This window comes from Lissotriton helveticus, chromosome 9, assembly GCF_964261635.1.
Source record: "Lissotriton helveticus chromosome 9, aLisHel1.1, whole genome shotgun sequence".
NCBI classification, from domain to species: domain Eukaryota; kingdom Metazoa; phylum Chordata; class Amphibia; order Caudata; family Salamandridae; genus Lissotriton; species Lissotriton helveticus.
The window spans coordinates 90,062,005-90,075,553 of record NC_136070.1 but is presented as its reverse complement, the minus strand read 5'-3'; the positions used below and the strand labels follow the sequence as shown (position 1 = coordinate 90,075,553).

Here is a 13,549-nt window from a genome sequence, read left to right as displayed (position 1 = left end):
TTTCATCCACCATATGACATCTGTATAGTTCATTCTCTGAAATGAGGTGCCTCAGGTGTCTAAGTGAGTTTAGGTTGAGGGTGGTTGCTTACGATGATGCATGAAAGTGAGCTTGGAAGTTGAGGCTGAAGGCGTGTGAATATCTCACAAATAGGGTTGGCACGGAGGCCGGTTTTTAACAGCTTGGCCAGTGTTTTTCAATGCAAATGCTTGTTCCTCTTGTAAGGTATCGTTTGCTACCTCTGCTTGTATCCTGTTTGCTTTTGTTACATGCACAATTGTCACTTTTTCCTCATGTAACATAACGTTTTCTTTTGTAACATGCCCACTTGTAATTTTCTCCTGATGTAACGTTGCTGATTCTATTGTGAAGCGCTCTGTGACCTTCGGGTAAAGTCTGCGCTGTATAAAAACGCATAAAATAAATAAGTAAATAAACCTGCAACAACTGCCGCAGCTACAACACACTCCCCTCCCTCTGTGCGCCCAGATTCGTGAATCTTACCCCAGACACTCCTCGTTCATTCACAAGATATTGTTTTCCTTTAAACCAGCTGCTAACGCAGTTGTAGAACGAAACAGCATTTTCCCCCTCATCAGCATTACAAGATGAGTACAAATTTCACACCGACGTATGCTTTTCCCATAATACCTGGTGACAGATTTGCCCAGGATAAAAATTAGGATTTCGAGGTTTCCAATTCGGAATACAGGGGTAATGAGTAACAGGAAAAAAAGGTGGCCTGCCCATGCGATGGATAGGGAAAGAAAGGCCCCGTCTGACCCCAAGGGGGAGCGCCAGCACATCCGACAGGTTCCACTGGTGCCCAACTCCAGAGTAAAGCTGGTCACCCCATCGAGGCGGAGACGCGCCCCCGGGTGTAGGATCGGGGGAGCCCGCTTCAGGACTAGGAGCTTGGGCATGGAGGCTGGGCCAAAGATGGAGGACAGGGCCACCCCTCGCCACAGAGGCGTCACTGTGGTATTATTAATGTGCTGAGAGCGTTCCCTCGCGGCGCTGGGAGGGTATTAATATTCCTCAATGAGGAATGAGCTGCCAGCACGCCTTCCCCCCCCCCCCCCCTCCCCGAGGAGGGAGGGCAGCCGCCCCCAGCCTTGGGTACAGGCCAGGCCCTGGAGGCTGTCAGCTTAAAGCGCCTAGACTGACAGTGCGCGCCAGCACGGCACTGTGCTCTCAAGGTGTACAGTCCATGGGGGAGGACCCACGTGGTCGGGTGCTCTGAAAGTGCCTCGACTGTGTCCGTCGATATGGAACTGTACACCGAGGGGATTCATGCTACCAGGGTGTGTGCCATCATAGTACTGCGCACTCAAGCCAGTGATAACTAGTCACTGTGATCAGTACAATCCTGCCTCTAATACTAAATGTAATGGCTTCGCTTAACGTGCTGAACTCTGGGGATGTTGCTCGCACTTAAACCACCAGACAGCAATGCGGAGTTATTAACACAAAAAACACCACCGAACGTCTTGTGCAATTACCAACTGGCCAGTTGTAAATGGTTTCTACTGGATTCAAGTGAGAGGAGTGTGTTCCGAGGCACTGGTCTATATGGGCTCGACTGTAAAAAAAAAACTTAGTTCTATCGATGAAAAATAAATAGTAAATGAAACTGATAGGTACCATTGGATACTAACAACCAGTCCCACGAGACAAATGGAATCACCTGAGCTTTAAACCGCGCCTGAAAACCACCCGGAGTTCAAGGCTAGATCCAGGAGGCATCACTAGTGACTGGTGAGCTGGGATCTGCAGCAGGCAGCAGATTCCTGCTGTGATTCACACTAGGCTAAAATAATCCCCGAAGCACCCTATTGTTAGCAGTTTTACATAATGTGTGTGGAGTCAGCATATTGTGGATTGTATTACTCAATGAGAGCACGTAGCACCTTGGCCAAAGCTGTAATTGACTTCGTTTTCAAAACAGACCGGTTTGTGAAGCAGTGCTGCCCGAACCTCCTAGCACTATATATTAGAAAACATAACAATAAAAAAGTATTTGTCATTACACCATTAGAATTAAGAACCTTGCAGATGGCGTCCGAGAGCGTTACCACGTCAGAATTAAATAATGCATTACTGTAAGCATTGACCTGATGCTAAGAGGGTTTCTGTTCCACAACTGTGAAACGTTCTTTGTGACTTCAGAGCCTTCTGAAAACATAAACTTCTGTTTGATTTACCCCCTAGGCTGGTTCAAGCACAGGGCGGTTACAAAGTTCATTAGATATAGCTAGTTCTATAATTATCTTAGTGCTGTAGTTATTTTCCTACTGTTCCTAATCATGTAAATGCCTTCTTTAGCACATCTGTTTAAGAGCCTCAAAATCAAACGCGCGCCCGGCGCTGCTTTCTGTACATCTGCCCGCAAGCAAGAGAAGGAACCGAGATCTCCAAGAAGTTATACTGACATGGTAGCAGCAGGGGCGCCAGAGAGCCCGACTGTGAGAGCGGAGGAACCGAAGGCTCACTCAACAGGGCTCCTAACTTAAAGCTTTGAGATTCCTGTGACCAGACCTCTGCGTTACACTGCCAGACGCCCCTCAAAGCCGGCCCGCACTGAAAAAGCAAAAGTTTGCGAAACAGGGAGAGGTGGAAGCGTGCTGTCTCTCCTCCAGCTTGTTAAGGTAAACGCACTTCTCGGTTGCATGTCTCCATTAAATATAAAAGCTTTTTCTTGTTCATCGAGTTTTTGTGTTTATGGCTGCTTCCTTTTAAACTTGATCATGCAAGCTCCCACATAGCAGAGTGTGAGCGGGGGACTTTGATGCGATTGTCTGGTTCTGCTGGAACGAAATCCCGCTGTACTGGGGAAAATCACTTTATCACAGTTTCGACGTTTCAGTGAGCGCTGAATATAAATCAGTCCCAGTAACTGTAGCGTCGCCCTGAACATGCTGACGTTGGTTTGATCCACTCTGCCTATTTTCTCACTGCGCAGCAGTCCCTCTGTTTACATGCTGCGTCCTTTCATGGCAAAGGGTCACAAACCGTGCAACGAAAAGCTCCGCTTCCGGCCATGAATGCAGCAGGTGTTCTGCAACTTCACTGTCCGATGTTTTCCTGCTTTCCACCGGAGAAATGCTGCACTGATTAATGTATAAAGTGAATAGAGCTCTGCTGTCTCAAAGCCTGATCGCGAAACCGATCACGTTTGGAAAAAAACAAATCCGCGAGTGGTGCGCTGGCGCCCATATGCTTTCAATTATCGCGCCTGTGTCTGGGCACGATAATTGAAACCATATGGCAGGAAATGCGTGTAATAGACACCAATAGGCCAGGGGCGGAACTATGCCCCCGCCTCTGGCCTATTGTGTGCTATTTAAAAAAAAAACACAAAGGGAAAGGCCAATAGCAGGCCACAGAAGTAAAAACACACACACGAGCGTGTGCAATTCCAGGGCCCATTTCTGAAACCCTGTCAAAAGGACTCACGCTGCGCAGTGTAACGCTAGGCGCGAGACCTCAAAACATTATATGACCAACACCAGTGCTATATATGACCAACATCGGGCTTGATGGATGAGCTCCATACTCCATTGCATCCCAGCTATGTACCTCTAATACATTACATACATACATACATAGACTACTGATTCACATGGACTCTTAAATACTCCCTCTCCCAAGGGATCGATGGGCATTCTTTAGGGGTTAATCTGCAAATGTGAGATGGCTTTAGAAGCCGATGACTAAGAACATGATGCAGCAACAAAGTAATATGTTTGTGCTTTCCTGGGTCCAGAGGCAGCGGGAGGGCAATCTTCACTTTTGCGCCATGATCTATTCCAGGTAAGAAACAGTCACCTAATCAAATATTGGCAAGTGAGAAAGGGATGTAGAGTCGAGGCAAAGGCAATTCTGAGGCCAGAAACCTTTTATTGCATGAATTGTATATTCACGACATCCCTGTCTTCTGTCCTAGAACAGCCTTCTCGTGCACAGAAGTGGAACAGAATTTTTCAAGCAAGAGTCGCTTAACAGTATTTGTGGGCTTTACATCTTTATTACTTTGGCCTTTTCGCCTCATGTGATTCAGGGACATCACAGATTTGCAGCATGCTGAAACCTAACCCGCTCTCGCCAGGAAAGGGTATTGGGTTTTAGTCTTGAGTCAAAGGGGGCACTCAGTCTTATTAAACCGTTATTCTGTTGCTTTCTCCTAGGATCATGGGGGAAAAAATGGTAAAGCAATGGACACGACTGGTAAATTTGAAGCTTGATTTCTCACACACAGAAACACACTGCCTTACTTCAACTTTTACTGCCTTGAATGGCAAGCTGAAATATTCAAAAAAAATTAAATGACTAACTAAGGCAGGCAAGAATAGCCTGTCAATTGGCATGCCTACTCAAAAGAAAGGAGCAAAGCCTACTCTAATTTATGTCCGTGTTTTGTCAGCATATGCGTTTCTTAAATCTAGTAACTATTCCTGTTACCGCTCCACCTGGGGAGCAGTACTATGAATTTGGCACTTTAACATGGGCAGTCAAAACTGTTGCTCCTTAGCCTCTTGTCCTGCTGTCAATCTAACTTGTCAAGAATTAGATACAGTTTCATTTTTGATTTTGAAAAGGGATTTTTTTGCATCTGATCTAGGCCCATAACCAGTGGCAACCCAACATTTTCAATCGGAGACCAAAGGTTTCAATAGAAAATATTAATTAAGGAAGGGCTTACTTTTTAATAAGGTGCCTAAATCTTCAAGAAAATCATGCATGTAAGAATGAGAAAATACAAGACATAGCGAAGAGACAAAACAAACAAGACAGAAGTAAAAATGGAGGTGGAGCGTCAGGTTGGAAAAGATGTAAGAAAGAGGGGTAGAGAGATTGGTAGAAAATGAGAGAAATAGGACAGAAACGAGAGAAAAGCAGAGGTGAGTGGAAGGGGAGAGAGGAGAGTTAAGAACAAGAGAAAGGAGAAGAAAGACATAAGATAGAGGTGGTTAGTTCGGGAGCAGAGAGTAAAAAAGAAGAGGGGGAAGTACCTGGAGAGAGGACATGTGGTGGAAGTTAGTGGTGGAGGGCAGGAGTAGCGAAGGAAGGGAGCAGGGAACACACAGAACGGAAAGTAAAAAGAGGAGACGAGTTGAATCTGTGAGGTACTGAGAGGTTGGAAAGATGGGAGGCAGATGTGAATTAAGAGATTCTGAGGGAGGAAGAGAAGGAAAAGAAGAGATCAACAATGAGGAAGAGAAAAGAGGGTAGGGGTGAGAGACAGAAATGATGTTGAAAGAACAAATCAGTCAGATTTGATGCTGTCAGTCTGCAGGTTTCAAGAAAAATCGAAAATCACCGAGTGAATTCGTACATTTACTCGGAGAGAGTATCCTTTCGCACTGCCTTCTAGGTGATCTCTGAGCTCCTCCAGCTTTCGATGGAGCTACATGTAAACATTAGAAAATGGATTGAAAAAGACACAACCTGTTTTGCTTCTGTTTCTTGTAAAGAGCATGGCACATTGCACACTTCCATTATCCGGGCATACTTTAACAAGGCCATCATTGCTACTTGCACAGCTTCCATTTACATGCTCAAAAACAGCAAACACAAATGAATTTGGAAGGCAACAAGCAGAATAATGTAGCAGCAATTTCAATTGATAACTGAGAAAAAGCTACAAAGAACATGCGCATTGAGATATCCTCGACTGTACACATGTGTCTTTTACACCTGTCCAAGCTTCCTGCTGCATCTATACAGTAATCTTTCCTTCGGTTGTTTTATGACCTACCCCCACAAACAAAGCAGGTACATACTTTAATAAATAGCTTTTGGTAACTGAGGGTCTACTTCTAATAAATAGCAACGCATTTCATTAGTTAAAAGAGTGTTTTCCACACAAATTAAGTTAATAAAGGCACCAATGAAACATACGTTCACAAAATTAAGAAGCGGAAACAAGATAATTATACACACACAAGACATAAAATGAAGGCCTCTTTTCACCACTGACAAACTTGCATTGCAATATATGCATACAGGAAAATTTGGACGTAGATAAATCCACTATGCATGAAAATAAGTCCACAAAAAAGCAGACAGGACCGAATTGAGGCACGTGACTAGCGACCTACCACCACCCAAGTGACATCGGCGTGCTTCACACGTGGTATAATTATCCAGTTTCCTTGGGTTCAGAAACATTACATGACTTCAAGAGAGCTCCTGTGCAGCAGAAACAGACTGAGCCGTAGGCCCAGGGGTAATGGCGGCTTGAGGGTGAGGAGAAAGCAGGAAAGGCGAGAAGGAAAGTGCTCGGCTGGCAAACAAAAAGAAGAGGTTCTTAATGATGGCAGAACAGAAAATCAAATAAAAAATGGCGTCCTAAAACGACTCTGGTGAAGCAGACACGGGGAATTTGTTTCACTTACTCAACTATTTATTTTACCTCCTAGTTAAGAGGCAGTGGGCAGCTGGACGACCTGGAACCCCTCAAGTTGCCCTCACTCTTCGACTCAATATCTACATGAGAACAATAAGTCCAAAGGCTAGTTGTACAAAACATTTAGAGTCACCATACCGACTACAAATAAAAATCTACGCCAGTAAGTACTTTTTATTTCAAACAGACTTTACATGGGGGATGGAAGCTCATGTTCAGATCTGATGTTTGTTTCATAAAGGACTACATTTTAAAGTTGCTGCCCCGCGAAGTCACTGCAATACTGTAAATGTGCAGTTCACACAGGTTAAAACTAGAATTTCGAACTCCAACAAAAAATTCTGTTCAAGAATAGGATTCTGGGCAAAAGAGAACCCTGAAAGGTTGCATCAAACATGGCAGTCAACTTGAATTTTCACCTTCCTCCTCCATGTTGTCATGTTTGCTCTTTGAAACCTTTGTGTTGTTGCTGGGTGCAAGGAAGGTCCACCTTCGGTCTTCCTGCCTTCTACAAATACGATTTTCTGTGTGAGATGGGCAAATCTTGGGAATGTTTTGTTTAATCAAGAACTCTTAGGTATCTTGATGTGAACCAATTGACAGCCAATTTTATGCAAAGCTAATTTTATTACAATCACAAGATAGATAGAAGTGTTCGTTAGCACATGCAATAAAAAAAAGATTTTTGCCACCATCTAATGCTTCTATCAACAGTCTTAAGATAACTTACTACAAAGAGAATTTTGTTACACAATAACTCATGGTATAATTATCTCCTTTTCTTCAGGTTTACTAATTACTATGGTCTTATCCACCTGGACTTCTTCCTCTTCCTACTACCATCTGACCCTTAAACGCATAAGGCTTTTTCAGCAGATTTAAACTGTGTGCTCCGTTGGCATAAGACGAATACGTCTTTTTTGCTAAACAATTTGCACACTCATTTCTATCCTTTTCCCTCAAATATATTCAAGTTTTATCAATCATTTGCAAACTATTATTCTCAGACCAGGGAAAATGTGAACAATTTTACAATTTCCTATCAGACAGTGAAAATACTACATTAAAAAGCAACTGACCTTTATAATCAAACATAAACATGTGTTCACTGAACATTGCAGTATGAGTAGGATATTGCCATCTCCACCCAGAAAGGTATTACGACTGGGATTAAGTCCTACCATGTTGCACCCTCTTATGTAAAAATGAGCATGTACATTTAGTAAAAAGGACCGATACCCTGTATGTCTGAAAAAAGGACACTGGGAACAAGTGAAACACTAGAGCATATCAAATCAAATAATGCTAGCTTACAGCCACTTCTATGGCTAAACACGTTTGCTAAGTGTAACCCAGCACAGTTCACAAACTTTGGAAGGAACATCTTTGATCATTACTCAGATCTCTATGAACTATCTAGGTGGCTGAAGGTTACAAAATGCTTAATTTTCTTTCGGTTTATCATTTTGATAAACTGTTTATTTATTTTACCTATCACCATGAATCAATAAATATGCTACAAAGTTTGCACGTTTGAGATTGTCCTAAAACAGTGACTCGTGGAAGCTGTCAAGTCACAAGACATGAGCGGGTCGAGAACAGGGAATTGGAGAACACTTGCTAATAGAAAGGGCATATCTTTACAGGGGAAGACAGGTCAGCTGAGCTGCACCAACCACTCTAGTACCCGCAGTAGCAATTAACCAGCCTGGTTCACTAGAGGGAGAGTAACTATAAAGCCTTACCAAGTGCGTAAGCAACAGTGGTTGTTAAACATATTAGCTTACACTCCAGGCCACTCTCGGCCTATTTGTGTCATCACTTTTGCTCTTTTTCCACTTCTTGTTCCTCAATCCTTTAACTTCCATTGATTTACTTTTTACCATATGTTGGGTTTCCCTTCTCACATGATCCCTTCTCTTCCTTACCAGTGCTGCAGGGTAATTCCCTCTTTCTTGGGTGGGAATACAGGTGTGCTTGGAGCCTAGTTACAGTTTACACTCTACACTGGGTAAGTCATTACTTAAACCCTTTGATAACATGTCTGTATGTTGTTTTCCTCTCTGATTATGCTTCCTCCCCCCGGTGAAGAAGATGCCGACCCTTGAATATTTGCAAAGGATGCTGTTCCGTAACATTTAAGTCCTCCCTCAGGTCCTCATCAAAAGACTGGAGAGTACTACAGGGGGTGAACATACCCCCCTCTGTTCAGGTAGAGAGAGTGATCTTCAAAACATCAATGCTGGCAGAGCTCAGGTGGTGACAGAAGACAGAACAGCCTTTAAAAATAGAAGCAACCAATCCTCGATGACATTTAATAGATCCGACTGAGGGATTTGAAGATGTAGCAGGTACAAGTAGAGCTTTCGCTTTTGTAGTTCTGCACCAGGTTATGCATCAGTCGAAGCTGAATGGATGTAGGGCAATGCCCAAGAACGACAGTCCCTAGAGTTGTATTTTTGGTATTCACAGAAAGCCAAAGAAGGTGAAGCCAGAGAGGCATTTTGTTTATATTATAGTCTCTTGCATTGTGTTCTATGATCATCAAGACACGGCAACACCGTAGGGTGTTATAGAAAAGCAGTATGAAGTGACACTCTCTTACAAGCCTGACACCTCCTGGTCCACTGAATAAACCCTGAACTATTAGTGATTGGCCCATTTCAAAACGTGAAAAGCATAAATCGGGCTCACCCCAGGTCCCGGCAGCTCGGCTCTGCCCATTTTACCATTAGTACATCTCAAACAATCCATCATTAAAATGTACTCAATTGTGTCTCAGTGGAAGTCTAAAAGAATAAAAGGTCTGGAGAACCAGTTTCCTTTATGTCTGTATGTAGGCAACTATGTAATGGTATTTACACAGTGCAAATATAGCAAGAAAACAAAAGAGAGCTGAAACTATGAGCAAGTTGAGCCTGACAAAATAGAACAGGGAGTGTGTCCTGGGGGGTGGAATTAGGTGCACGGCCCGTTTTGTTCCAGCGTTCCCTCCCTCCCCAATTCTTTAAAACAAAGTAAGACAAACTTGTAGGATACATGCATACAAAGCACTTGGGGGATGGGGGTGGGGGGATATATAATGTTCCAAAGCTTCCATTATTAGCAGTGTGAAATCCACATAATTTGCTTAAGAGCAATTATGCAAAATGACAAGAAATTATGCGAACGTAAAAAGATGCCAATCTGCCATTTAGCGCTATATATTCGCGTGAAATTCGACCGTGCATCCATTTTTGAATAATAAAAAAATAGCAGCAAAAAACAAAATTGTCACTAACAGCAGCAGCTCAGGTTCTGGCTATTCACGTTCTTCCTGTGCTCCCACTCTATAATGTTGCTGCAAACAGAAACATATTTACCCAATGCAGGGTAAAGGTGTAATTTCAGGAATTTTGAGTAGTAATCGGAATACCCAAAATTTCACAAATTACAAAAGTGTCATTAAAATTTCGGACAGGCCTATCCTTATTTGGCTCTTTTTCAGTGCAAATACTAATCACCCAACACTCCTTACAGTTAAAAAAAACTATATATATATATATATATATATATATATATATATATATATATATATATATATATATATATATATATATATATATATATATATATATATATATATATATATAAGAAAAAGTCAGATTCTCACAGATACCAAGAAACCTTGAGCACAGCTCCCAAATCTCTTTTCTCAAAGATAATTATGAGGCTTGGTCAATATGTAAAGAGTAAGTTTCTAAAATAATATAGATCTATGAATTATATGGTAAATATCACTGGACTAATGTACTGTTTGAGTTTAACTATTTTAATTTTTATGATTTATTTTATTAGGGGCAGAAACAAAAAAATATGCTTGCATGCTCCTCCCAACCTCTTCTCATCATAATCGAACTCAAATTAATCCAACATATATGAAAAAGTCTTTGATGTAGTAGGAATTCCTCAACAATAAAGATTACACAAAATCATTCATAGCTAACACAGCTTTCCCGCATACAACTTTGGTGAAATGTTTCTCAAAATGTACTTGAAATCATGCCTTGTTTTACTGTTTGTCACTTAACACAACAATTTCTCAGTTCTGTGCATTACTTAATTTTAGACTCTTGCTTATAGTGTTCACAGTTTTCCAGCTGTCAACCCAGATGTCTTGTTTTTAGAAACATTTATTTTGTATCAATCTAGTGTTTTTCACCAACCGACATGTTTTGATCAGAATACATTAATTTCCCTTTCAATGTAAATTATTGTTAATTCTACAAAACATATGACATATAAGGCAGTCCAGTGCTATACGACTGGGATTGTCCTCACCTACAACATGGTTTCACTTCTCTTCATTTCTACCTCCCAACATGGTTGCGTGGAGTTTGGGTTAGTCATAGTAAAGACTACAATGGCTAAGCACATTGATGCTAATGCTCTGAAGTGAAGATAATGCTTCAATCCAGGAAATAGTAGGGCTGTGTGCACCTCCAATGTATGCTACAAAACATATGTTGATGGCCCATTCTAGACCACATCAACCTGCCTTTTTAAGTGATTAAATAATTTTAAAGGAAATATTTATTTATATATTCAGTGTTTGCATAGTGCCCACACTGTGTTAAGACCACATCAGAATGATGTTTGCTGGAGATGAAAAGAGGTATGACATGTTACAGAAGCATTATAGATGAGCAGTTAGTGAAGAGACAGAAGGAGTTCCAAGTGCTGGAAGCAGTGGTTGTGCAGAGATTTTCCCCCAAATCAATGCAAAACATTTTGCTGAAGTAGAACATTAGAAAAAACAATGTATGCTGTCTGGTAGCGTCAGAAAACAGCATTTATTACACATGATGATACGGTTTTCAAAGTTCTAATTTAATGTTTCTCTATATTAGCATTTCACCTGTAACAAGGCAGCCCCTCTAACTCACAGCTACTTATCAGATGGAGACTCCATCCCTAGGCACCCTTTTAAACTAATAGGAGATGATGCTTACATTTATAGAAATATGGCCTATCAGGCATATTAAAATGCCATCCGCTTATCACCTTTTCAGTTGTCAGTGTTGTTATCTGCACGGGCTCTATATTCAGCATTCATTCACGGGGCAGCTTCTTTAAAAGGTACTCCTATTTACCTAATCAGTCCATTTACACTATTTACGCTTGCAATTTCAACAAATAAATGGCTGGTTCAGTCGCCTCAATGGGGAGCCCTTTTTAACAACAATTATGTACTATTCAATGATCTAAAGACCCTGTTTTGCACTAGCATTAACAGAATACTGCCTCAAGCTCAATCTTTGCCACATGCAAAACAACCAGAGTGATCACGCAGAGGCCTAATGACTGCATTATGAGCCTCATCAAATCTATCAGCTCTCTAGGTCTACCCTACCAGACACTTTTGACTAAGTCAGGGCCAACAATTAGGTTATCCCCATCAATATGGCTCCAAATTAGAGCCTGTGAAAGGTGACTTATGTCTTCATTTGTGTGACATTTAAGTATGATTCAAGTGCCCCAGTGCTCTCCTCTACATGTGTCCAAAACTTTATTAAAGGCGACTAGTTTTAAATCTATTGAATAGAAAAAGGGGATAACAAATGAAAACGGAAAATGAAGTTAAAAGAAAAGGGATCTGCATTCTTGCAAACAAAAATATATAAACATATTTACTTTGAAGGATCCAACTCTATTAGAAACTCCTTTGCATTCATCCGGTCGTCTAATTTGCTACAGTGGAGGTAAGGTAGGAGGGGGAAAGGAATGGGTAAAAAACAGGACAGAAGAATAAAAAAAGAGGTGAAACCTAAACAACAAATTCTGAATTGACCACATCATTGAGAAATGCATGCAAAAATATTTATTTCTCTCATATATGTGTACATTACTTTTAAATCCACACTCGCTAGAGATGAATGCCAACCTGCTTTAATATTACATGAAACGAACAGCCTCATCGCATCAAAGCACACATTCACAATTAAGCCTAGAGTAAAGAGCATTTACTGACCTATATTATTACATCGAAGAGTATTATTTTATAAACTGAATCCTAATATTTTTAAACCTTCTCCCTTCAACACATTGGTCTGGGCAGCATTGGGTAATGGTTGAGGTTATCCTTCCAGTCCTTTAACCTCCATCAATGACAGATATGGGAGAACGAAGATCAAAATATGTAAATATACTGTCCAAGGTGAGTAAATTCTGCTTAATTATGAGAGTGACAATTCTGAAAAATCCTAAAATCAGAACATCATAGAGTGGTGAAGCAGTTGATCAAGTCTAAAAACAAATTCGATCAGCCTTTTCTACCTAATCTGTGTGCAGAAAAGGTGTACAAGGAAGATCATGCTGCAGCATTGCAAATATACAATATGGATATATCCAATAAAAGTAACAGAAGGTACTTGTCAAGAATGTTTTCAACTCTGCGCATTGGTATTACACAGAACATCGAACTATATTTGTCTCCCTCTAAAGGCTCTTTCTTGTCGCCAGGGGCACGGTTTCAAATATTCTGATATATTTGGCTTTCAATGAGAAAAATAGTAGTTTGGTATTTAGCTATTGTTTAAGAAATTGTGATCAGGATCTTTTCATAAAACAAAAATCTTTCCTGTGGTGAAAAATATTGAGACTCCGTACAAGATTTTGAGTTGAAATTAAGGGATAAAGTATGTAAACAATTTTAAAATATTTGGTATAAGGACCAAATATTACCCACCTGCCCCCACCCCTTTTGATTTTACCACAAATCGCTAAAGATATAAACACCATAAGAAGAAAAATTAGGTTGTAGGCCATGACACGTTACAAGCTAGAATATAACGATCAGTTTTAGAAACCTATAGCTTGCTAAACCTTCTGTCTTGGGAACATTTTAGTCATAGCAAGGAAATGCATCTACAGAGGGCTTAATTGCTCTCTAAAATAACATTCAATCTCCAAGAAGGCTGGCAAATATTTACAGAAGGAAACGGTGTAAAGAATATTTCACAAGATATTAGATCGGTCACATGAAGGCAGAGGAGGCATTGCCTTTAATTTATGGTAAGAAGACATAGCAATGAACCAGAACACTGAATTGCAAATCTCGTATACTGTTACAGAATACGCACATCTAGTAGTTCTATTAC

The 13,549-nt window shown here is 40.9% G+C and overlaps 1 protein-coding gene across 11 annotated transcripts in view; it reads right to left on the bottom strand.

The window, feature by feature from the left end:
* GPHN (gephyrin) overlaps nt 1–13,549 on the bottom strand; it is a 1,934,090-nt gene that overhangs the window by 423,450 nt on the left and 1,497,091 nt on the right. Inside the window, exon 11 of one of the 11 annotated variants that reach the window (XM_078659529.1) lies at nt 12,084–12,140. The exons of the other annotated variants lie outside the window; for them this stretch is intronic. Within the exon in view, the coding sequence (XP_078515655.1) occupies nt 12,084–12,140 (57 nt within the window). The remainder of the gene's footprint in view (nt 1–12,083; nt 12,141–13,549) is intronic. 11 annotated transcript variants of the gene reach the window in all.